This window comes from Haematobia irritans, chromosome 1 (assembly GCF_050003625.1).
Source record: "Haematobia irritans isolate KBUSLIRL chromosome 1, ASM5000362v1, whole genome shotgun sequence".
NCBI classification, from domain to species: Eukaryota; Metazoa; Arthropoda; class Insecta; order Diptera; family Muscidae; genus Haematobia; species Haematobia irritans.
Window position 1 is genome coordinate 278916131 of NC_134397.1, and position 27805 is coordinate 278943935.

The 27805-nt window shown below is 32.0% G+C and overlaps 1 protein-coding gene across 3 annotated transcripts in view; it reads right to left on the bottom strand.

Moving 5' to 3' along the window:
* Positions 1–387: 387 nt before the first annotated feature.
* Positions 388–27805, bottom strand: part of e (nonribosomal peptide synthetase ebony) — a 64170-nt gene continuing 36752 nt past the window's right edge. For 2 of the 3 annotated variants that reach the window (XM_075296496.1, XM_075296487.1), the window contains exons 2-8: positions 3320–4099; positions 2714–3253; positions 1870–2647; positions 1718–1808; positions 1212–1387; positions 955–1138; positions 388–893 (exon numbers count right to left, since the gene is read on the bottom strand). In XM_075296496.1, coding sequence (XP_075152611.1) covers positions 750–893; positions 955–1138; positions 1212–1387; positions 1718–1808; positions 1870–2647; positions 2714–3253; positions 3320–4082 — 2676 coding nt within the window. In that variant the 5' untranslated portion in view covers positions 4083–4099 and the 3' untranslated portion in view covers positions 388–749. The remainder of the gene's footprint in view (positions 894–954; positions 1139–1211; positions 1388–1717; positions 1809–1869; positions 2648–2713; positions 3254–3319; positions 4100–27805) is intronic. The other variant, XM_075296504.1, reaches the window with a different exon arrangement.

A 27805-nucleotide genomic window follows, 5' to 3' on the forward strand; every position in this document is an offset into this window, starting at 1 on the left:
AAAATAAATCGGCCCAATAATTTGTCCAGAAAAACAACCCCAGACCATAATATTGACCGCACCATGATTGACGGAATTTTTTGTTTTTTCTTCGATTACGACTTTCCTTTCAAATATAAATGTTTATTTATCGCATTAACGCACAACTTTATTATGTGAAACAAAGTCAGTTTATCGAAATTCCAAGCATATCGGTTCAGTTTTCCAAAGAAGCTCCATAAATAAGATTCAGGTCATATGGATGATTTCCAATGTAGAATGGGAACGTATTTATTTATTCATTCATATTGTATAGCAGAAAATATACTTATAACTACTACCTTCTAATGGTGTTGAGCCTGGTATTTCTTACCTCTAATATGCTTTTTAAACCCCAAAATAGAAGAATTATTTTTAAAAATTTAATTTATTTTTAATGTTTATCTAAATGTGCTTTCTTAATGCTAGTTTATGCAACGACACATATAATTCTAAAACTAAATTATTTAACTCTAATTTATAGTCACAATGAACAATATAATTTAAATATATGAAAGAAAGTCAAAGGAATGAATGCATGATGAATTTTGTCTTTTAACGTTTGGTACAGGTACAGAACATTTGTGTGATTTTCTAATGAGCAAATTTAGTTTGTTGAAGGGGGTTGTGCCTAGACACAGAGTGAAATAATGGGAGTTCTTAAATTATTATAAATAATTGCAGATCAATACTGGACATTACAACGAAATACATTGGTGCATTTTATAATCTTATTGTGCCACTTCTTTCCAATGCACAATGGCTCTTTGGGAGTCAGGTGCTTTTCCAAATGGTCGTGATCCATCGGTGAAGACATATTCATTAACTTGATAGTCCAATAGGGTCTTGTAGTTGTAGACGTCATTTCCCAATTGCTGCAAAAGCAAGAAAAAAGAATTACGTTTAGGTGTCTCAATTGAGCGGACAAATACGTACTTGGGTTAGAGGACTGGTGTTGGTGGTTAATATGCCTGCGAATTTCTTATCTTTGGCAACTTTCAGCACTTCGTTCTCCATGAAATGCATGCATGCAATATTCTCCTGGGGATTGAGATCGACATGTGTGCCCATCATAAATGAGTGCAAAATTTTATTTAATCCCTTTGGCAAGTAAGTATCCCTGTAAGAATATATTATCCATTATGTGTTATCTGTTTTATTTGTGCAAATAGTCCTGAGGACCGGAACCCTACCTTATGGGACCTTCAACAAATTCGAGGAACTCAAAAACAATAATCAATTTGGATTTCACTTCCACTTCAGGTTCATTACGTGCATCAAAATTGAGAGCGGTGCCAATGATCCTGTTTGTATTTCTGTCCTTGACAACGAAGCTCAAGTCCTTTTCAACTAAATCATTCCAAATGTCCTGTAGAAGATAGTAAAAAATAAAATAAATTAATAGTCTGCTTTTGATCTTTCTATTATCAAATGCCAGTAATACTATCATCACACTACAAATGAACATAACCGCAGTTTAAGTTTCCGCTGTAAGTCTCGAGTTCGGCCAGTTTCGAATGATTAATTTAAAACCGGATAATTGTTAATTATTTTCGTTCGCTATTGCGTACTGAGCATGCATTTTCATATCCCCACGTATCTCCCAGAGGGAAAAAATGCAATCCTCTCATATCAATCGTACGTTTTTTAGGACGAGACTGATAACAGTAGACCCAGGCATGATATTGAAACTACTTACCGATATTAAATCAATATAATCTGTGCGAAAAATATCCGGCTTAAGCCATTGCTCCAAGTCAGCTTTCCCATAGAAGCTGTCCACGATAATTCTAAAACAAATTTAAGAAATAAAACTTGCCATACTATCGGTTGCCAGTCACTTAAACTTACTGTATAACTTCCTCTTTGTGTGAGTATTGCAAAGGAATAGCCTCCATGTCCAAATGGGGACACGCGCTTAGCCAGCCGTCAGTGTCTTCGACCATATTTATCTCACGATCTTTGGTCATACTTTGTAAGATGTCACCTAAATTCTTGGCAGCTATAAATTCTGAGATACCAATGCTGTAGCCTTTTTCTCGCAGCAGTGTTACAGTGTAAATGGAGTTCAATGAATTGCCACCTAGCTCATAGAAGTTGCTTTGAGGGGTCAAAGTAGCTCGGGTGGAACGGCCAATAACACTGCCCACAGTTTCGAAAAGGTCTTCGGCTACAGCTCTTAGCTCATCAGGTACTTCAGAGTAATCAAAGTCAAGCACTATGCTGGAATCTCCCTCATTGTTGTTCGCTGTTTCATACTGCTTCAATAAAGCCTGACGGTCGATTTTGCCATTGACCAAAAGTGGAACTTGATCGATCAACACTATTTGTGGTATCATATAGTCGGCCAATTTGTCTGATAGGTTTCCCTCCAATTGCAGTTCGGTGTAGAGGGGAGAGTCATCTCTAAGTTTGACGAAGGCTAAAAGAGCTTGGTCAAGTTGACCAGCATGGTAGCAGAGCACTATAGCCTTCTCCACTGGGGGAAGCTCTGCCACATTTTTTTCTACCTCTGAAAGATCAACACGATGACCACGAATTTTAATTTGCGAATCTGTTCGACCCTCGTACAAAATACAGCCATCAGAGACGGAGCCATAATCACCAGTTCGGTAGATACGAGAGTATTCTGTAAAGAAGTTCAAGGTTTATTTATGGATGCCTCTTATGTTTCACTCGTTCCTGCTGAACTTACTTAGTTCGACAGCCAATGGGTTTTCCACAAATTTCTCCTTGTCGCGACCATTAACATAGCCATCGGCCAAATTTAGGCCTGATACAAAAATTTCTCCAATCTCACCATTCTTTACGGGCCTGTAGTCTGCATCCAGTAAATAAACAACGGTGTTGTTGACAGGAATACCAATTGGTACTCGGTCTAGTTGTTGTAACTGTTTTTTACTCTCACAGCAGAAGTAGGTTACATCGCCCATTACCTCGGTGGAACCGTAGAAGTTGTATAGGGCATGAACACCTTCTTGGAAATAATCGTAAAAATTGCTAGCCAATGCCACAGGAAGGGGTTCTCCGGAGCAAACCCATATTTGTAGATTATACAGAAGTTTGTTTTCGTTTCCTGCAGTTGTACGATTGCCATCCAAATTGAGATACATAAGGAGAGAACGCAACAGTGTGGGTACCAAAACCAAACGACGGATTTTATATTTTTCCAGTATTCGGACCAGACGCTCAGGATCCTTGGTTATTACTTTGGGTACAACCAAAATGGCTAGACCTGAAAGATATTTGCACAACATTAGAATCACTAAATCTTATCAACAATCCAATGATGAATACGTACCACACAATAAAGGACCCCATAGCTCAGCTACGGAATCGACAAATGTTAGAGCCGTCTTGAAAACTCCAACCGTCTCGCTTAAGGCATAGGGGAATGTAGTCCATTGCCATTGCAAACGATTCAGTATGACTTCATGGGGTAGGCGAACACCTTTTGGCACTCCTGTACTACCCGATGTGTATAAAACAATGGCCAGATTACTAACTCCATTGGCCAACATTTCTGAACTTCTCAGATTTTCTGCCCCCAACTGTACGGAGTTCAAACTTAAATCGGAGATGGTAATGATGGTGACAGACGACCCAAAGCGAGATTTATCGACATTGTCATCGGCTACCACAATTATCGGTTTTGACTCTCTCAATATGTGCTGTATACGATTTGTGGGAAAACTCGGATCTATAGGCAAATAAGCAGCACCAGCTTTCCAAATGGCCAAAAGTGTGGTGACCAAATCATCGGATGGCTGCATGCAAACGGCAATAATCAAATCTCCATCTGCATTGGGTTGCAAAAATCTCTGTGTGGCCTCTCTGACCAAGAGGCGAGCGCATTGATTTGCTCTTCGGTTCATCTCCTGATATGAGGTTTGCCTTGGCAACTGTTGCAGCATATCGGTAGCATTGTTGGAGTCATTATAATGAATTAAAGCAGTCTTGTGTGAGCGATGTGCTACGCCTTCTTCAAAAATTCTGTGCAGATGGCGTGGTATGAGCTCTTGTTGACGTCCCTTTACAATGGAGAGGTTAGCAATGGAACCCATGATTTACTTGTTGTCTGCTGCAAATATATTGGGAGAAGAAAAAAAAAACATAAGCTTTATTCGGTCATATTAAAAAAAAAAATACATTTTTTTTATTTAAAAAGAACAGGACTAGCAACTTGTCTTTGAAGAGTTTTTCCATGAATTTCCTTTATATGTTAGTTTAGCCAAAAGTAAATAATACCAATGAGCTGTGGCTATGTAAGTTGGATTAAAAAAAAATTCGTCCCGAAACCCCGGAATTAGTTCTGAATAACAGCCCTAGTAAGCAGACGCAGAGAAGGAATACTAGAGCAAAATGTTATTTTTGTTTGCCGCAAAATTTAGTTTTTTTGCACAAACATAAAATGCTACTCGAAATCAGATAGATAATGTCAGAAAATATAGCATGGTTGCGACCAACATGTTACATGTTCACCGTCCAAAAATATCATTTTGCTATAGGAGGTGATCATATTCCTTCTGTGGGCGCAGTTTTTCATCTCAACTGCTTAACCAGCTTTTGCTGGGCAACTTACATTGCAAGTTTCTAGCCTAGCAAAGTGGTACCATCTGCTTGTCCCATTTCACCATGGTACAGAATATTTCTTGAAGAAAACAAAGTTCCTAGATACTTAATTCCTTGTAATAAAGAAATATGTCATTGACTTGGATATTACCAAAGATTATAGATTTGAGGAAGATAGGAAATTGGCTGGCGTCATACCAAATGTTGCATTTAACAGATTAGTTTAATACATGTTTGTAATCTTTTAGTTGTTTTTCGTTTTTATTTTTTAAATGAAAAATGTAATTTTCTTAATGAAATAATGTTAAATTTTAGGCAACAACAAAAAAAATTACATTTTCCCCTTTATGGAAATTTATTTCGTGCTCTTAATTTCTTTTTATTTGGATTTTAATGCTATGTCATTACTTGTCGTATACGCGTTTGGTTCGATAAACTAAAAGTATGGACCTAACACCGTAAATGGTTTGATGTGCTCAGTAGCAAAGATAATAAAAGAGGAAGATGGGAGATTGGCTACTGAGCACATCAAACCATTTACCACATTAGTTTAATACTCGAACCAAACGCGTATACGACAAGTATTCACATACCATTAAAATGCAAATAAAAAGAAATTAAGAGCACGAAATAAATTTCCATAAAGGGAAAAATGTATTTTTTTTTGTTGTTGCCTAAAATTTAACATTGTTTCATTAAGAAAATTCAATTTTTCATTTAAAAAATAAAAACGAAAAACAACTAAAAGATTACAAACATGTATTAAACTAATCTGGTAAATGCAACATTTGGTATGACGCAAGCCAATCTCCCATCTTCCTCTTTTATTATCTTTGCTCAGTAGCCAATTTCCCATCTTCCTACGTGTATTGTCTTTGATTACAACATAAATCATTAGTTGTAGATCAACATTGTTGTATGTAAATGGATAAACCAAAGACAATAAACTCTAGGAAGATAGGAAATTGGCTACTGAGGAGATCAAACCATTTACCGTGTTAGTTTCATACTCGAACCAAACGCGTATACGACAAGTATTGACATAGCATTAAAATGCAAATAAAAATAAATTAAGTGCACGAAATAAAATTCCATAAAGGGGAAAATGTAATTTTTTTGTTGTAGCCTAAAATTTAACATTGTTTCATTAAGAAAATTAAGTTTTTCATTTAAAAAATTAAAACCAAAAATAAATAAAAAAATTACAAACATGTATGGAACTAACATGGTAAATGCAACATTTGGTATGACGCAAGCCAATTTCCTATCTTCCTCAAGTTTATTGTCTTTGGGATAAACAACATGCAACATTGTTTTTATCTAAAGTTGATCAAACTAGCGCCTTATACTCATTAGCGTAGATGAAACATTTTCCTGAGAGGGGGCGGAGTCCATAACCCACTCTAGCTAAAAAAAAATACAATTTTGCGATGAGACTTCAACATAGCAAAACATTTAAACATTTCCTCGTATAATAAAGGAAAACATAAAAATTTATTATGTTTGTAGGGGGCTACATATATTAAAAAATTTACCTACTACGCCCATTTTGAACTCACAAGTTTCTGGGATCATAGAAACGCCACCCTGATAAAAAAAATAATAATTTGCTATGATAGATATATCAAAAAACTGTTTAATTATTTGAAAAAAAAGTTATCAAATCAAGCAATCATGAGATTTTCGCAATGGAAACCCTAGATCGATTTCGATCTGAAGAAACAAACTTATTTGGGGGAACTGAACACAACTGTAATACCGATAGCATTATTTGGTTGTATATTCAATATTAATTTTGTTGTTTTGATTGACTAGTGATTTTTAGTATTACATGAATTAGAGTGGCCATTTGTAAGTAGGTTTTCAAATTCTGGGGTGGGACCAGAGAGTGGGGATAGTCTAAACCCTCCATTTTCTACGCTTATGCTTACACTTGTTCATTCAAATGCAATATGCACCTAAATTCACTTTGATCCAAATTTGCATTATATTCTACTACTACTTGATTTTTAAATGAACAATAATTACTGCAACACCGACAAAAAATAACTTCATGAACCACTTTCCCCTACCAAAACGCTTGACCTAATGTGGCGCTGTAGCGGTTGTGGGACCAGTTTCAATTCAAATTCAATTAATTTATGCTGCCTTAACACTGCAATTAATAACAATTATTTCTACAAATCAATTGATAGGTATTATCAAAATAGTAAAAACGGCATGTTCTTTTTTTACCTGACGCCCAAACTCGCCAGTTAGAATATACCTGCAAACATTTCGTTTAAGTTGTCCTTGCACTCAAAGAAAAGGGGGTTCAATTTAACTTTATTTTATTTCATGGAAATTATTATGCTTTATAGTTAAATGTTCCTCAATATGAAAGTTTCTTTCACTTTAATATATTTTTTTATTTTAGTTAAATGAACTAAACAATAGAACAAAATATATACACAAATGAAGCATATCTTTTTAACAAACATAAATTTCCACACACAATACTTCAGAATTTCCTAAATTTTACCACAAATGAGTGCGCCTTAGGCGCAAAAGTTATTTTTGCAATTTTTAAACTCTAAGTTATTCCTTCAAAATATGAATTATAAATAATTTAAAAAATATATAGTTTTTTTTTAACCTATTGGCATATTAACTAAGGCAACAATATAATGTTATTGGTTAATATAGATTTTATTATACGTATAATTAAACGTTTTATCAGCAGAAAATATAAATTAAAAATATGAAATATTAACCTAGCCACGTAGGAAAAATCTACATGTATTCCAACTATTCTATATTTTCTTTTATGGTGCACCGATAGAAAAATATGTTTTTCATATAAACAAACACATTTTGTTTGAATTTTTTGAATACAATATTTTTAAGTACAAAAATTTAATGTTTCAAAATTAGCATCAAATGTTTGGAACACATTCTTTCATAAAACTAATATGTGTGTAGTAGATATATAGCAATTTAGAAATTTCGAGTAAACATATATGTATATGTTGTGATATCTTATTCAGCGAGCGAGAGAGAGAGAGTATAGAAAACGAAATAGAGATGGAAACCGAGAGTTTTGAAGGATGATATCGACATAAGCGCAAAGAAACTGCTTGTTTGTTGTTTCGGAAAACTATATGAGTGCATTCGTTTTTGTCTATTCTCTAGGCATGTTAATGAAATTTGATATGCTTAAGTCTAAAAATGGCATGTGAGATGTATGAAAACAAAAATAAAGTTTCACTTTAAGAATAGTGAGATTAAGAGAGATTGTGTTCTCCAATCTTTTCTGTGAGAAGATACTTTCACACAAAATTTAATTTCACTTTAAGAATAGTAAGATTAAGAGGAAGATATCATAATCTTGCTTGGTAGAATATACTTTCACACATATTAATTTTTTTCCAATGTTGCTCCATTATATTATATGTTCACATAAAACAAACAACATAATGTTCAAGGGAATATCTAAAATATATGAGTTTCCTGCAATATTTGTTAGAGCAATATTTTTTTTAGTGTATGCTCATGCATATTAACTAAGGCAACAATTTAATGTAATTGGTAAACATATATTTTATTATGTGTGTAATTAAACATTATATTATTATCTGCAGAAAATATGATATAAAAAATATGGAATATTAATTTTATACATAGGAAAAATTTACATGCATGCTTAGTAGGATGACTCGATTTTTTAAAGCGAAATTCTAAATTCATTTAACGTCAGCATGTTCAATCACTTGCAATTAAATACTCAACTTTCCCAATAAATAAAAATATTCAGTATGACGTATACGAATCCATTTTGTACCATACATGGTCGTAAAATTTTTTTATTGCAAAGAAATTTGTCCTTAGATTAAGTAAATTTTGTGTTCTAATTGTTATGAGTTCAGAAGATTAAATTTTATGTAATTGATGGGGAATTGAATTTATTTTGTTAAAATACATGACATTAACTAAAGGCGATTTTAATTCGAGGAAAAGGCTAGTGTAACCATAGGGTTACACTACTTCCATAATTGTCTTTTCGCTCAAGTTACAATGTCATCCTAAATAGATTGTGCTATCTTGGTATCTTAAAGTTGCAGTTGGCTATATTATAATCGAAATCGCCATAAGACATTGTAAAATGTTAACTAATTTAGGAAATACAATTTTTTTTCGTCCCACTCCAATGTATATTATTTGGTTTACACGGGCGAATGAAAACATATACTTGATTATAAAAACACTTCTTAAATTACCCATAAAGTTATTGTTAATTATATGGTATAACAAAATTAGAAAAGAAAACGTTTAACCATTTCATAATCGCCAACGACCAAAGTTGTATCTAAATTTAAAATCTTGTAATATTTAACATGTTGTTGTAGTTTGCTGTAGAACCCATCGATCAAATGACTGGATCCATCAACCTCAGTTGGATATTCTACATTCACTATTTTATTGTATTCCTCAGGTGAAAATTGCTGAATTCCAGACTAATAAAAATGGAGAATTTGAGAGTAATGTCATCGAGGTGCCATAGTTAGCATTCCCTCCTTGCATACAAAGGGTCACTTTTGACCAAACACCAATGCTATTGAGCAAAACATAGAAGCGGTGAGCACTCATTGATATGAGAGAAGTTCACTTCCACGGTGGTATCACAATGGACTGAATAATCTAAGTGAGCATGCAATAACGGCCTGTTATTCTACCTAACCTAACCTAAAAATGATGTTGATAGTTGAAGTAATACAACTAAATTGAAATGAAGAAAATTTGATACCGTGTCATATTCTATACAAGATATTTGGTAGATAGCATTCATTATATCTTTGGTTTCTGTCTTTAGAATTGGTAAAGTAGTGTTAGTGGTATTATGGGTCATATTGAAATGTTCTGCTGGTGTATTATTTGCAAAAACTACACTAAAAAAAAGCGAACTCTCTATTTCACTAAAGCCAATTTAACTTTATTTTAGTTCACGGAATTATTATGTTTGGAGAAAGTTTCCTTACTCTAATATTTTTTTGCGTACGTTAGTTAAATTAACTAAAACCGAGGAAAAACATATACACAAATGAAGCATAAAAATCAAATAAATTCGTGTCTTCCACAAAATTGTTTCGTATTTCTTTAAATTTGCAAATTTTACTACAAATGCGTTCATCATGAATTTCATACATTCTTGCAATTTTGAACTCTAACAAGTGAGAGAACTTAATTATGTCTAATAAATCTTCTTGAATTTGTCGAAAAATATTTATTTATTTTAATGACATCGGCGTGATGCCAGCATATGTAATACAGTTTAGTTAAAATTTTCTAAAAATGTTCAAAATTTTCTAAAATTAACCGAAAGTTTTCTTCCTGTTGGGCTCACTGTTTTTTTTTCAGTGTAGTAAAGGAGGGGGGGGGGGGTTGGTAAAATTTAATGCGTTGTTTAGTTTCGCCATTAAATGCATCTAAATAATTGTAAAATATAATAATCATTAAATATAACCATATACCAAACTAACCATTTAGAATGTATTTATGTGATGTTTTTTTTTTTTTTTTTTTTGGTACATAGACAATTCTATACCAAAAATGGCGTAGAATTATAAATTGGAATGGTAGATGATGACCATCTGTTGAACTGACCTACGATCTATGTTAAATGGAATTGTTTTTAATAGAGCAAGTAAACAGGTGTTGGGACATGGAATTTACTTAAAGACAGACAAACGGACAGAAACAAAACGATACTTCAGATGTAGATATGTATGGAGACATCTCTTGATAAGATGAATCAACAGAAAGAGAACAGAGAAGTGGTAGTGGTAGTGGCATGTTTAGTCGTTCCAGTTTTACTTTTGCCCAGACATTTTACAATTAAATGTAGGAAATTTAATTCTTTGGGCTTGGTTGAATGAATCGTGTAAAACTCAATAATCATCACCGTGACCTTACACATTGTTTTGAAACTGAGAATTAAAATGAAATTACCGTATGTATTTTAAGTATTTTTGGTTGTTTTTGGGCCAGAAATCAACATTCTATTTTTTATTGGCATACATGTATATGTACATAGGAAAAAATAGTTTGTCATTTGTTTATAGAAGAAATAATCCATTGTACAACAATTTTATTTTGGATTTTATTTAGCTAATCTGAAGCCTGTATTGAAAAAGTACAAAAAACGTAAACACAAAAATTCGTAAAGAGACGACTTGAATTTGGCCCAAAACTGAAATCAATCACTTGTTCACTTGTCCAATTGATCTAATTATAAAATTTCGGAAAATCGAATGTGTTTTTTTTTATTTCTAATTACAAACTCTAGTACTTGACACTTTTGTTATGTTACATAAATTACATGCCTTTCTTATCTTCTCTTCTAATTGGATTTCCACCAATCAATTGTTTTAATAGAAACTCCATTACATTTTAATTTATTTTATTTATAATATTATTAATTTATTTATAATATAATTATTATTCGAGTTATGTTTTTTGGATAATCTCTGTTACGGAATTTGATTGAGTCATTGAAAAGTCATTGCTGTTGTATTAGTGCAGTAACAAATCGAAATAAAAATAAGGTTTGCGAAATTTTAGACAAACAAATATCGTTTAACATTTGGTTTTAGCTTTAAGGAAGTTTGTTTGGCCGAAAATTAAAAACTTTAACTCTTTTACCAGATCTGAAAATAACATGCCTACGTAAATTTAATAATAACATAGATTTATTTTTGTTTTAATTGCAAGTCTGTAAAAATAATAATAAAGACTAACTCAAATAAATGTTTTTTTTTTATTTTTTCTGGTTAATTTCATTTTGCCTCGTGGTTTAAAGGGTGATACGGTCAAAATTTGGTCAATATAAATTTGACGTATTTCTTTCATTTGCATTTAAAAAACCTGAACACCCCTCATTTTGAAGGTGTGTTTGTGTAGAATGTTGCTCCTATTTTGATTTTGGAATTCACTCTTCAGTTGTCAAAATGCCGTCCAAGCAAGAAGAGCAGCGTATCAAAATTTTGCTCGCGCATCGCGAAAATCCGAGCTACTCGCACGCAAAACTGGCAAAATCGCTAAAAGTTGCCAAATCAACCGTTACAAATGTAATTAAAGTGTTTGGGGAACGTTTGTCGACAGCCAGGAAGTCTGGATCGGGGGGAAATCGAAAACCGGAAGCCGCTGAGACGACAAAGAGAGTTGCCGGTAGTTTCAAGCGAAACCCTAACCTCTCTCTCCGAGATGCCGCAAATAAGCTGGGTGTATCGTCTACAACCGTGAATCGAGCCAAAAAACGAGCCGGACTATCGACTTACAAGAAGGTAGTGACTCCAAATCGCGATGATGAACAAAATACGACGGCCAAAGCGCGATCCCGGAGGCTGTACACGACGATGCTGACGAAGTTTGACTGCGTGGTAATGGACGACGAAACCTACGTCAAAGACGACTACAAGCAGCTTCCGGGACAGGAGTTTTATACGGCAAAAGGAAGGGGAAAGGTAGCAGATATTTTCAAGCACATAAAACTGTCAAAGTTCGCAAAGAAATATCTGGTTTGGCAAGTCATCTGTACCTGTGGCTTGAAAAGCAGCATTTTCATAGCTACCGGGACTGTCAACCAAGAAATTTACGTGAAAGAGTGTTTGAATAAACGTCTGCTGCCTTCCCGCAAGAAATACGGTTGTTCCGTACCGTTTTGGTCGGATTTGGCATCTTGCCATTACGGTAAAAAGGCCATGGAGTGGTACGCCGCCCACAACGTGCAGGTGGTTCCCAAGGACAAGAACCCTCCCAACACGCCAGAGCTCCGCCCAATTGAGAAATACTGGGCTATTGTCAAGCGGAACCTAAAGAAGACCAAAAAAACTGCTAAGGACGAGCAGCAGTTCAAGGCAAACTGGCTTTCTGCGGCGAAGAAGGTGGACAAGGTGGATGTACAAAATCTGATGGCAGGTGTCAAGCGTGAGGCCCGGCAATTCGGATTTGGAAAAGCGAAAGCCTAACTGAATATTTTTCCTGAATTTTATACTAATTGAACTTGAAAAAGAAATTTAATTTGATTTTTTAAATAAACGATTTCACCGATTTACACGCGTTTTCCCTTGACCAAATTTTGACCGTATCACCCTTTATTAACTTCTTAGCATTTTTTTCTGTAATACATACAATTCCATTTTATACATTTTTTTTTTAAATTGTACCTTTCGTTCAGGCGGGGAATCGAATCGCGCACTACAGTATTTAAGCAAAGGTTTGAAATTTGTGAAGAAATTACAAAAAAAAAGAAAAAACGGTACCCTAAAAATGGCTTTATTTTAAAGAAGCTTCATTTTTGGCTCGGCATCAATAAGAGAAAGTCAAAACCTTTAGATCCAAGTTAATTTTTTTTGAGTGATGGCTCAATTAATCAAGATCATTACAGTTCTTCGTAAAAAAACTAGAATAATAATTATAATATAAATATAATTTTTTACTTGGAGATTTTTCCAAGGTTGGGTAAATGTATAATTAAATTGGTTTTGATACAAATTTGGCATTTTTTCTATATAGATACAAGAAATTATATTTCTCTTTATTACACTGAAAAAATTGTATTTTGTAAACAAAATTTTGGCTCATCACATTTCAAGTAGGAAGTTAAAATTTCCGGAAATTATGGAAAACTCTTATAACAAATGTTTTAAAAAGTTCATTTGAAGCTTCAATTTGAAATAAGTAAAATGTTTACTAAACATCATTTTCCGAAATATTTAAAGGTTATAAATATTTGTTTGGATCCCCCGACTGAATTTTCACAATAGCCACTTTAGTTAGTAGTTGAAATAATCATGGCATGCTGCTCATTTTATTTCACAGTTTTACTATCGACAAATTCATATTTTACCACATTTATCAATTTTAAAAGAAAAATTGAATGAATTAAATTAATCTCCATTTCTTTATCGCAATAACTCATTTTCCCCTGTGTAATATATATTTTTTTTTAATTACATATACTATTTCATTTAATTATTCCTATAATTTATAAGAAAAATGACGAGATTTGTTATTATCTTCGCATGTCACCATTTACCTCAAGTGCTGCGGAAGTTAACACCACAAAATTGAAAAAAGCCAAGTTCTTGCCTAAAACAAGAAAATTAAAAGAAGACAAGAAAACTTGAATTGTCCGATTCTTTGTGACGATGTTTTTGTTTCGTAATTTGAGGAAATAATTGCTTGCATTTGAAGGTTAAAAGAAACTTTGTTGGAATTACATTGCTCTTATGTTGGTCTCTGGCCGTGGTGCAAGTAATTAAATGCATACTTAAACACTATGGATAATAAATTCTGAGTTTATTTTTGTTGATAAATTAAAAATTACTACTACCATTAGCATTAAATGTTTGATTTATTGTACTTTTCAATAACTTAATATAACTTAAGTTTCTTTGTTTATCTAATTTAGAAACAGGATTTCATCAGAGGAAATATCATTTGGGCCTTAGTTGCCCCAAAGAGTGCAAACCAAATGCATAACTTGGCTTCTGACAAACTGAGAATTGCATATTTTATAAATGTTCAATAATGAATGGTCTTCTTGTTTTATTTTATTTATTTATTTTTTTTTTTATAAACAACAAATAGGAAATGAATAAATTACAAATACATACTGAAAACTATTGTCATTTTTGTAGTTAAACAATTGTAATGTTTCATGCTCCAACGCCATAAACCATATATCACTTCCCATCGATTTGCTAAGTTAAATGCAAACACCATTTGAAGTTGTTGTTAGTTTTTTTTGTGTTTTCAAATTCAAAAAACGCATTGTAAACATTTGTAAATCATTATTACACAATTTTAATATTTGCACGTTGTAGAAATGAATTTCCCATTGTTTGTTTGACGTTGCGTAGCGATAAATCGCATAGCTACATCGACCTGGACTAAAAGTGACAATCTTAGAAATGCATTTTGACACGTTGTTGAGAAAGGAAAGTTGATTGATCACAAGTTCTCACGTATCGTATAGTAGATGTTGAATGAACTAACTACTGTATTAATCCGGCCTATATTTTTTATATTGATTCAGAGAGAATTGTATGAAATCTTGTCAAGAACAAACGAAACCTATTTCTACACTCATAGAAAAAAGTCTGCTAAAAACAGCAGTCGATGTCTGCTGTTATATTTTTGTACTTCAGGGCGTAATGAACAACAATTTATAACATTTTTACACCCTCAAAAAAAATCGCTCCTTTAACATATGTTCTAAACATATTTTGCAGGAAGCACATATATTATTGGATACTGCCGAAACATTAATATGTTTGTTTTATGTGAACACATTATATGTTTGGAAGCATTTTGAGCCCATAAATATTATATGCTTGGAAGAATTTTTCCCAAAGACGATTGTGCTCATTTCCTAACATACTCGTAATTTTCACTTCCACGAAATATTTTAGTTCTTGGCACCTTTTTCTGTAATACAAATAATGTTGAAGAAATTATTCGCTTTTATAACTTTTTTAAATTTTACCTTTCGCCTGCACGGAGAATCGAACCGAGGACCATACAGTTTGTAAGCCAACACACTATCCACTGGGCTACGTAGCTGTTATGGTCACCAGCAGATAAATATCGTTATAAGTTACATTTATATAGCATAGTTTGCAGCGCCCACGAGCCCATGCAAACATAACATTATTTAACAGAAACATACATTTGTTTGCCACGTGGAGCAGTAGTTAGCATGTCTGCCTTGCATGCACAGGGTCGTGGGTTCAATCCCTGCTCCGACCGAACACTTTTTTTTTAATTTATACATTTATATTTACACTATATTAAATTTTTATAATGAAATCGAATTCGAAATGTGGGTTATTAAAGAAATTGACTGATTTTTGGATAAAATATTATTTTTTTATTGCAAAAATAACAGTTTTGTAACAAAAAACTGTTTTTGGTACAAAACTTTAAAATTTGGAAGGAATTCAAAAACTCTAACGTGAGAACGTGGAGTCGAGTATAAACATACATAATTAATTTTATAATATAAATATAAATTTATTTAGGCGTGAACAGTTTTTTTACTAGCATTTAACACCATCGCTCTAAAATGCCTTTTATTTTTCTTTAATAATTCATTTTAAAGAAAATAAACTTTTTAAATTGTTTTAGATGCAAAACTCGCTTTTATACTTGAAGGTGTTCGTCAATTCCTCGTGGACTACTTATTAATAAAGAGAAACTAAACTTTGTTTTTATACATTGTACTGTGTAATTTTTCACTATTTCCTCCTTATTTCATCCCAGCAAAAAAAGCGTAAAAGTAATGAAAATGTTTGGATCCGGAAGTGGTGCAAAATTGGCGCAGAAGCGATGAATTTGACATGGGCTTGTCATAGGACGGAAGTCCTCCATTTCAACAGCCGTTGCACTGAATTTGCATCACTTGTTTGGGTGTGATCCGAATTCAATGTTTTGTATGTAATTTAAAAAATTCTGTGATATTTTGTCAAATAAATAATTGTTATAATTTCTTATAATTTTTAATGGAGTTAAAAAAAAGTTAAAATTACCCATTAAAAGTATGAAAAAAAACCAACATATAAAAAATTGAATTAAAAGAACTTCCTGGGTAGTAAAAATAAAGAACATCATTGGGAGTGCATCTTCGGGAAGTGCTTTCAAAGTTGTGCCTTTGGAAGAACTTCCACATTTTTTTGCCGGGATTTTACTGTCCTAACTTAATTCGATAAATATTCAGATTTTTGGTCAAATACTATAGATATTCATAAAATATTGTGTTAATTATGTTAGGATAGCTCCTAAGTAGACATTTTTATTTGTTTTAGCCAAAATAAAACATGTTTTAGTGTAACCGAGCTTCAAAAATAGCAGGAAATTTTTGCTATTTCAGCAAACAATGACTGCAGTCCCTTTTTCAGCAGACTTTCTGCTGTTTTAGCAGACTTTTCTGCTGTCCCTACTAACAAATTTCTTTGGGTGTATAAGGCCAATGCAACCATTTAATGGTTGCTAGCAAAATCGTGATTGCCAACAGAAAATTCAATGTACTAATAAGACAAAAACTTGGGAAACAATGTAATACCCTCGAAGGTATATATTCCTACGACACAGAGTGAAGACTACTGAAAAAAAAAAAACAGAAATAATCAGAAATGTAACCATCCCAGCAGAAGAAAATTATTAAATTGGAAGCACCTAAATTATACACAAAAAAAGATATATTTACGTGATATTAAAGATTACGCAACCTAAATTTTAGGATGCGAAATTTACAAAATATTAAGGACAAATTTCTTTAAAATAATGTTGTCGGGTTGCGGTTCGAATGTTATGAACAGGATCAGGGTAATTGTTAACACTGTCGTTCGTTTTGTTTATAATGTGGGTAGAAGGGAGCATATCACAAGTCATGTTAAGCGTTTTCTCGGTTGTTCCTTTGCTGATTTTGTGAGATTTAGAAATTTGTCTTTTTTCTATAAAATAGTCAGGACGGGAGGTCCTCGTTCTCTATGTGGGAAATTTAAATTTTCGAGATCAACGAGGAACCCTCAAATTTTGATTAATAGGGTTGCTAGATCACTCTATGCAAGGGCCTATGTCGTTAGAATTGCACGTAGTTGGAACTGTTTGCCTTACGATCTACGAGTATTTTCTCACTCTAATAACGTGTTTCGCATTAAACTGTTGAATTATTATTTGAATGACATTTGATAACTTTTATTTCAATTTTACGAATATTTGCTTACTATAGGTACCTTATATCTCTAATATTTACTGCTATTTTTTTTTTCTTTGTTTGTTATGGCTGGGGGTTCTGCTATTCTGCTATTGTTAATTATTATTGTTAATATTAGAATAAATTATTAGTCCGTTGTATACTCAGCTTTAAGAATACTATGTAATATATTTATTGGCCGCGAAGGCTTTTGTATTACATGTGTAATAAATGAAAATGAAATGAAAAATGAAATAATGAAATGTTAATTAAAATAAAGTTTATTATCTTTGTTTCACATTTTTTCATTAAATTTAAGACACACATTTTGTAAATTTGCGTCCCTCCGTTAAAGTCTCATGTCTTTGAACTAACGCTAAATTCCCTTAAAGAAACACATTTTTGATTTAAAGAAATTGTCCTTAAATTAACTGAAATATTGACTTATTTTGAGGATTTAGCGTCTTTGGTTTCAAGTTTTTTTGTTATAATGTAATAAAACATTTTTTTCTTTGAAGTATCCGTTATAATTTAAAATTTTAAACTGGCAATTTTTTGTACGTGAGTACCTTTATTAATAAACCCCTAAAAGAGAATGAAAATTTGATAAATGAGATATGTATCCTACACTCAACAAAAAGTGAACTCTCTATTTCACTAAAGCCAATTTAACTTTATTTTAGTTCACGGAATTATTATGTTTGGAGAAATTTTACTTAACTCTAATAATTTTTTTTTGTACTTTAGTTAAATGAACTAAAAAGCGGGAAAAAATTATACACAAATTAAGCATAAATATTTACTAAATTCGTATATCTCGCAAAATAGTTAATTATTTCTTTAAATTTGTAAATTTTATTACAAATGCGTCTATCATGAACTTCCTATATCACTAAAGACACTCTTACAATTTTGAACTCCAATTTTTTCCTTCAAACTACACAATTTTCTTTAACAAATTAAAAAAATTATTTATGTCTAATAAATATTCTTGAATTTGTCGAAAAATATTTACTTATTTTTGTGATATCGGTGTGATGCCAACGTTTATAATACTGTTTAGTTAAAATTTTCTAAAAATATTCAAAATTTGCTAAAATCAACAAAAAGTTTTCTGCATGGTGGGTTCACTGTTTTTTCAGTGTAATTTTAATTTTATTGGTCCTAGATTTAAACCCAGATCGGCCCCAAAAATTTTTTTTATAACCCCGAAAAGAGAATGAAAATTTGATAAATGAGATCTGTATCCTAATTTTAATTTTATTGGTCCTAGATTTAAACCCAGATCGGTCGCTAAATTTTTTTTTATTTTAAAGAAGCCGCATCTTTGGCTTGGAATCAATACCAATATCCTTAAGGGAAGGTCAAAATCTTTAGATGCAAGTAAACTTTTGTTGAGTGTAGTGTCGATACTGTAGGTACTACTATTCTGTGCAAGGTTGTAAGTGTAGAATTCAGCGCTACTTCTTCTAAACGTGTAGGTAAGCCCTTCGCTTATAGTGGGCGACGCACTTAATAGTTTTCTTCATTGAACTCCCGGGAAAAATTTGTTAAAATATGGAAGTGCTGAGATTAGCTAAATTTTTATCACTACTTCTTACGAACGAACGAAATTGTGCGAAGATATATTTGTAAAAATAAATTAGTTGAATTCTTGTGTTTGAAGGACAAAGACGTGTTTTGCGGACGATTCAATTCATTTTCTCTTGTTTTTTTATATTGTTCAATTTAATTCAAACTAAGAATAACTCTTGAGACCGGCAATGCGGACCTGATACAGCTACAATAATTATCAAAAAATATATTTTACCGCTATCTGGCAGGACTTTAATGCTATTATGGTTCCAATATTCGAAATTATTATGTGCATTCTTAAGCGCTCTAAAATTGCAGTGATTTCCTACTTCTGAATGCGCTGATATTCATATAAAGCAGACGCACATTCAAACGGGGCATTTCCTTATAAAATCATCAGTGCACCCAGAAAAAAGTGACCCCTTCTTTAAGTTAAAATGAACTCATTGTGAAGAAAGTTGAACTTCGTATAGCGCCAAAGCCATTTTTATTTGTTTGAACGATGTGATTTTCGTAGAAATTAGGAATAATGTATTCCATATATTAGTTAACATTTTCCTTTATTTATGTACCACTATACTACAGAATGAAAAAATTTAACTAATTTGAATTCATATATGGAATGATTTTATTGAAATTTTTTCATTCATTTGGACAAATCTTACACATTTGTGGTAAAACTTTTACTTCATAATTAGAACTGCTTACCTTCGTTTTTAAATAAAGGGTGATTCTTTTGAGGTTAGGATTTTCATGCATTAGTATTTGACAGATCACGTGGGATTTCAGACATGGTGTCAAAGAGAAAGATGCTCAGTATGCTTTGACATTTCATCATGAATAGACTTACTAACGAGCAACGCTTGCAAATCATTGAATTTTATTACCAAAATCAGTGTTCGGTTCGAAATGTGTTTCGCGCTTTACGTCCGATTTATGGTCTACATAATCGATCAAGTGAGCAAACAATTAATGCGATTGTGACCAAGTTTCGCACTCAGTTTACTTTATTGGACATTAAACCAACCACACGAATGCGTACAGTGCGTACAGAAGAGAATATTGCGTCTGTTTCTGAGAGTGTTGCTGAAGACCGTGAAATGTCGATTCGTCGCCGTTCGCAGCAATTGGGTTTGTGTTATTCGACCACATGGAAGATTTTACGCAAAGATCTTGGTGTAAAACCGTATAAAATACAGCTCGTGCAAGAACTGAAGCCGAACGATCTGCCACAACGTCGAATTTTCAGTGAATGGGCCCTAGAAAAGTTGGCAGAAAATCCGCTTTTTTATCGACAAATTTTGTTCAGCGATGAGGCTCATTTCTGGTTGAATGGCTACGTAAATAAGCAAAATTGCCGCATTTGGAGTGAAGAGCAACCAGAAGCCGTTCAAGAACTGCCCATGCATCCCGAAAAATGCACTGTTTGGTGTGGTTTGTACGCTGGTGGAATCATTGGACCGTATTTTTTCAAAGATGCTGTTGGACGCAACGTTACGGTGAATGGCGATCGCTATCGTTCGATGCTAACAAACTTTTTGTTGCCAAAAATGGAAGAACTGAACTTGGTTGACATGTGGTTTCAACAAGATGGCGCTACATGCCACACAGCTCGCGATTCTATGGCCATTTTGAGGGAAAACTTCGGAGAACAATTCATCTCAAGAAATGGACCGGTAAGTTGGCCACCAAGATCATGCGATTTGACGCCTTTAGACTATTTTTTGTGGGGCTACGTCAAGTCTAAAGTCTACAGAAATAAGCCAGCAACTATTCCAGCTTTGAAAGACAACATTTCCGAAGAAATTCGGGCTATTCCGGCCGAAATGCTCGAAAAAGTTGCCCAAAATTGGACTTTCCGAATGGACCACCTAAGACGCATCCGCGGTCAACATTTAAATGAAATTATCTTCAAAAAGTAAATGTCATGGACCAATCTAACGTTTCAAATAAAGAACCGATGAGATTTTGCAAATTTTTATGCGTTTTTTTTTTTAAAAAAGTTATCAAGCTCTTAACAAATCACCCTTTACAATTTTATTTATATCTATAAGCAACTTTATCTTCAATAAAAGACATGTTTTATTAATATATTGAATATATTTATTAAGAATCAACAGCATCGAATCTCTTTGAAATATTAGTTTATTATTCCACTATTTCCAATTTCCGTGTGATATTATCAACTGTAAAACGCACTTTTTCTTCTTCTTGTACTTTTCACTTTTAATAAGTTGCTGCCTAACGATTTTGTCCTCCTTTTACAATTTCAATACCTACAAATATAAAAAATCATAAAACATTTTTGTTCCAAAAGGTTATCGTCACTGAATATTACCTGATAATTGAAGATTCCAAAATGAAGACAAATGAAAGGGTTGTTATTCTGCTGGTGTTTTCTTCCTTTATACACTTTATCCTTTATTTTTCTCACTAATTTAAAATAACAAATATTTTATATATTTTATTTGTTATTTATTATATTATTTTACCATATTATTTTTTAACAATCTCTCCGTATACCAAAACAACGCGATTCCAACTAGAAAAAACAACCGACGCGCAAACATATCGATTACACCCACGCGCAAACACATCGATTACGATGACAGGTATCGATTACAGGTAGACAATAGAAATTTAGGAAAATTTCCTATATTCTAACAAGTGTGTTTCCTTAAGTTTTGAAAGGATTGCATACTTCTTAGTACGAATGAACTAAAATATTTTTCTATGCCAAGTGTTGTTCGTATGTATGAAAAACTTTCTATTATAAAGGAAGTCGCAATTATCATTTTATAAGAAATTTTACTAATTTTGAGGAAACTTGGTTTTAGTTCGGTTTTTGTTTATTTTTACGAATGCTTTGTTATCGGTGAATAAAATTTTCTTTTTCAGTAGTAAATTCTTATACCCAGCGAAGAAAATAGTATGAGTAAAATTCCATGCCTTATTCTAGTTAATGAACTATTCCTAACTGCTTACAGTTTAGGATTTTTTTACTGAAACGAGTAAATTTTATTATTTTTCACAAAAATTTACCTTGATGGAAATAAAATGGATAAACTATATTGATGAAAATTTTTTCCTTTAGTTTCGAAGGCACTTTTTTCTTGGTGTGAATTCCTCGCAGAGGTAAGCGCTGATAGGCTGCTGAAAATTCAGCAGGTGCTTTGCTGGTAAGCTGCTGAAAATTCAGCAGGTGCTTTGCTGGGATCTTTCAAACAATTTTTGTAATATGCCATTGTATGGGACTAATTGAATTCAAGGCAATCACGTTTACTATTCCCCTAAGGTGCCACAATTACTTACAGTAGTGAATGGATCATATTTGATTTCATGAGCAGAAGTTTATTTTGTGGTATTCGAACTTTTAGTTTAATAGATTTTGAGCAAGATATACAAATTAAATTATACCATATGTAAAAGGATAATTAATCGATAACAATCAACTATTTATCTATCGATACCGATACTAAGAGTATTTTTCGTATTCATATTTATCATTGGCAACAAATTTGCAACTATTAACTCATTCACTTTCCATCCAATTGGTATAAGCTTAGCTATCTAGCTGTCTTTTAATAATTATATTTAAGCTCTTGTAATCTGAGAAATGAATCGATCGAATAAATAAATTGTAATGCCTGTCGTATCAAGTGCCGCTCCTGGTGTTAATGGTGGCTGTCAATGCCACCAATCGACAAGTAACTAACTTTGTTTTTAAAAAATCACAAAAAAAGAATGCAATTTATTTATTGCAAATACTTTTTACTTGTATTGTTTGTTTGTTTCATGTATACATTTTGCCGATAATTACAGTTGCAGGCCGAAGACTGTGGGCATTCATAAACATGGCAAGAGAACGGCATTAATTGCTTTTCTAGGATTTCTCTCGCAGCTTCGCAACACCAACTCTCGATATTTGTGGCTTGGATTTAAATCCAAGTAAAATCAAGAGATAATTACCATTTTATGACATTTATCTGTCTCAACACTGAACTCATGTCTTATTTATTGTTAACGACTGTTTAATGGTTGTTAGATATTACATCGATGGCCGTTGCTATTCGATTGAGTGAACCACTGTCATTCATAAAATGTTTTCCAACTTCAGATTCTTTGAAATTAATATGTTTCATTGTGGAAATGTTGTTGATGTTTTAATCACATAATATTGAGTATATTTATTTAAAGGTATTGATTAAAAAAGTTATTCCACGACTTTGGTGGCTGTAAGATGATTTAATTTTAGAAGATGTATTATAGAATTCCATTCGTAATATCATGGAAATGTATTCACATTTGCTTGTTGAAAAAGTTGTTCTACAACTTTGTGAGACGATTTAAGTTTAGGAGATGTATTACAGAATACCATGGCGTATATTATACGCTATGAAGGTAACTCATACGCCACCGGAATAATCTTTACCTGCATAGCGTATGATTGATATTATCACAAAGAGAAATAAACTTTTATCTCATTCAGCAAACATTCGAGAGTAAAATATGATTGAAGATTAGTAGTGGATAATTGATCTTTGGCAGATTTCCAGTTTTTATCATGATTTAGAGGTAAAAGTAGGCCAAAGATCAAATCGATTGGAGCCAATAAATCTAAAAAGAGGTTTGAAATGTCTTCCGGCTATTAGAACGATTTATGTGGTTTTGTAAATAGTGCATAGAATGTGGTAAATGTAACTTAAATCGCTCCATTTCCGCATTTCGATTTTGATCCAATATAAAATGATTTCAATTATGTGCTGCCCCAATCGATTACACAAAAAAATCGGTTTCAAAAATCGGTCCATCCTTGCGGATTGATTTGTGTTTCACTTTTTCACTATTTCCAGAAGCTCTAATTTAAAACATTGTCTGTCTTTCGAAGATCAATTAAATTATCTTTTATTAATAAATTTAAATGAAGTAAAAATAAAAAAAATCCTTGGCCATACCCATAAGTATGTAGCAAAAATAAGACTTTTTGCCAAAAACTGTTTTGACCAGAGAATGCGCGCATTTTTAGATTGGTATTCTTCATATTTATCTTGTTTAATTCCAATTCTAATTGTCAATTATATATGGATATTTGCATAGTTTACGCATTTTAGTAAGCCAATGTGTCAATACTCATGTGTTTACTTATCCTTAACCTTAACCCGAATCAGCCCAGTGTAACCATATTGTCACATGTAAAATAACTCGATTTTTTTCGTGTTGTACGAACACAAATCGTACCCAATGTGACCATATGGTTACACCCTATATCTTTAGATCTGAAAGGGCAAAATGAAAAAAAATCGATTTATAATCCCTAGGACCTACATAAATGCCCTATGAAATATTTCCGAAAAATTCAAAAAAAAGTTAAAAAAAGGGTCGATTCGGGTTAACGTAGCTGAGCTGAATTTTAGCTGGAATGCTTCTCCTTTGTATATATGGACCAAATTCGCTTAAAACATTGCCCAACATAGAGAGTTATAATAAAATAGGTCTCACAATAATTGGCCGCACTGAAATTAATCCAGTGCTGTCTCAACTGATGACCGTTTTTCCTAACCTAACGCAATATATATTTTGCCTCACAACACTTTAAACTATAATTTTCTCTAATATAATTATTTTTGCCATATTTTCTAGAATTTTTAATCAACTTTTAATAGTTATGTCATTTAAATTGTTACATCACATGTCTCGCATGTGATTTAAAACTCAAGATACGATATTCTCACAACGATTAGTATTCAGTTGGTCTACTACAATTCGCTGTTAAACTTTTGCATATATAAATATAATAAATAATAATATGTTTAGCATTTGATTTAAAAATGTAAAACTGGCTGTTAGTTCAGCAGGGTCGAGAAACAAATACCCTCCACCATTGTTTTGACATCGTATGACTTGCTTTTGGAAATCTTCAATAATTTGCGGTCAAGAAGTAACGTCGTTTTATATGGGCATTATATTAAATAGGTACACGTTTTATTATAGCGCCCATATAAAACGATGTTACTTCTTGACTTGGAACCATCTTTGGAACATAATATTTCTGGGAAATAAATAAAGACAACAAATTTTATTATTCAAGAAAAAGTCTAACATGTATGAAATTTCAAGAACAATATGTGGCTAGATTGCATTAGAATGATGCCTCGATCATAACACAAATCGATATGTTACATACGAAGTAATAAACTAAGATACCTCTATTCAATGATGGAGGGTACAAAAAAAAAACTAACCCAATGTGAAGTAGTACTGCTACAAATACACCCTCTATAGCAGCTTTGTTGGGTAATAAATATTTAAATCTGACAACCTGCCTAGGTGTAGAAGAAACCTCCCTTAATTGCATATACTATTTGATGATATACAGATTATATTGTAAACTACATTCTGGTTTTCATTATTAGTAATTTTAAACTGATTTATGTATCTATCATATAATTAAAAAAATTACAATGTCGTTGAATGCATTGAAAGATATCAATTATCACTCTATAATCTCTATGGTATATTTAGAAAACAGAAAATAATAATTCAAAATGTAATTGAAATATTTTACGATGTATACTTATCTAGGATAATTTGTTATAAGTAAATAAATATTTAAAAATTGGTTATTAATTACGAAATAAAATGGTTATGGAAAAATCACATAGTTCAATAAGTTTACAATGTTTGCGAGCCATTAAAATGTTGAGTTCCAATTTTTTTTGTGGAAAAATATCTTTTCGCTAAAGGTGGGTACTAAGTTTGAGTTTAGCCGCTAAATCAAAAATAAATCTTCAAAACCAGACTAAAATTATATTTTCTTGTTGAAAATGTTATTATATTTTTTTCATTCGTTTTGTTTTGTTATTGTTGGTTTTTGTTCTTTAATCATTGTTGTTGTTTTTTTTATTTCAGCTTAAAACCATACATTGACTAAACTACAAGTGTAGCTTAACCAACAGAGGAAAAGAATGTTTGTCAAATTTATTTGGGCAAAGCCCTATAGACTGCAAGATGGTTGGATGGACGCACGTTTCGGAATTACCACATTCCTCATCAGCATACTCTACTTGCAGCAAAACTATCAACCAATTATCAGAATAAATTCAGGCAGTTCACTAAACCCAAAAGTAAACCACACTTGAACCTTCCGAAAAAAGGTTTTACGTTGATAGCCGGCTTATGCCGAAATAAATTCATACAAACATCTCTCTTTTCCTTTGCCACCGTCAAATCATCGATTTGAGTGAAGTTGGCTGGGTTTTATTTTGAGCGTGCTTCCTCTTCTTTCTTTCATTCGTTTTGTTTTGTTATTGTTGGTTTTTGTTCTTTAATCATTGTTGTTGTTTTTTTTGATTTCAGCTTAAAACCATACATTGACTAAACTACAATTTTATTATATCTTGATGAGGAATGAATGAATGAAAGGGCCTTTGCCCTTTCATGACTTGACTGAGAAAAACAGTCATAGAAAAATTCTATAACCGATTTGACTTTGTTTTAGTTCATAGAAATTGTTGATTTTAGTTCACAAAAAAGGTCGCATTGTCATATGTGAGAATTTTGTTGTTGTTATTTTTTGTGAGATCAACCAAAATTGAGAAAAAAAATAAAAATAAAATACCCAATTTTACTAAATTCAAAATTCGTCGAAAATAGTTCATATTGTACTGAAATGGGTTAATATTACTTAAACTGTGTTCGTAACTTTTTAAAATTAGTACATTTTACCTAAATTATGTCTGTCTTTAATTTCGTATAATGCTGAAGACAAAAACTTTTACTGATATTTTTTCCTTCAACTTATGATTTTTTATGAATTGTCTTCAATATAAAGATATTAACTTATTTGTATCAAGTTGTAACATATTGTTTTAGTTAATTTGTTTAAATAAACCATATATTTCTTCCACTATAGGTCAGTGTTGTCAGGGAAATTTTTCGGTTTACCCTACAAGGACAAAAAAGTTCTCTACTTTGCCCTACATTCCCAAAAAAATGTCCCTACAATTTCCCTTACAATATTTTTCGTTCTATAGAAATAAATGTTTCTATAAAAATAAAATTTTGAAAAAAAAATTTTCTATAGAAATAATATTTTGAAAAAATTTTCTATAGAAAAAAAAATTGAAAAAATTTTCTATAGAAATAAAATTTTGAAAAAATTTTCTATAGAAAAAAAAATTTAAAAAATTTTCTATAGAAATAAAATTTTGAAAAAATTTTCTATAGAAATAAAATTTTGAAAAAATTTTCTATAGAAATAAAATTTTGACAAATTTTTCTTTAGAAATAAAATTTTGACAAAATTTTCTATAGAAATAAAATTTTGAAAAAAATTTTTATAGAAATTTTGACAAAATTTTCTATAGAAATAAAATTTTGAAGAAAAAAATTTCTATAGAAATAAAATTTTGAAAAAATTTTTAATAGAAATAAAGTTTTGACAATATTTTCTATAGAAATAAAATACAATGTGTCCCTACGTCCCTACAAGACGCTAAATATTAGAAAAAAACGCTACATGTAGGGAATTTCCCCTACTTCTGGCATCACTGCGGTAGGCACACTTTGTTTGAGTGTTCAAAAACTGCACGCAAAAAAATAATTCTTTCCTCCCAAACGAAATTTTAGACAAACAAACTTCGTTTCTCATTTGCTTTTCGTTGAAACGAAGTGTATTTGGAAGAAAACTACATACTTTTTGCGATAAACGTTTATTCTTTTGCAGGATGTAAAAACAATTTCATAAAGAGTAACTCAAAATTTTTTTTTCTGGCTAATTGTATTTTCCCTCAGATCTTTCTCACTTCCACGAGGTTTTTTAGTTCTTAGCACCTTTTTCTGTAATACAAACAATGTAGAAGAAATTATACGATTTTATAAATTTTTAAATTCTTGGTTTACCTTTCG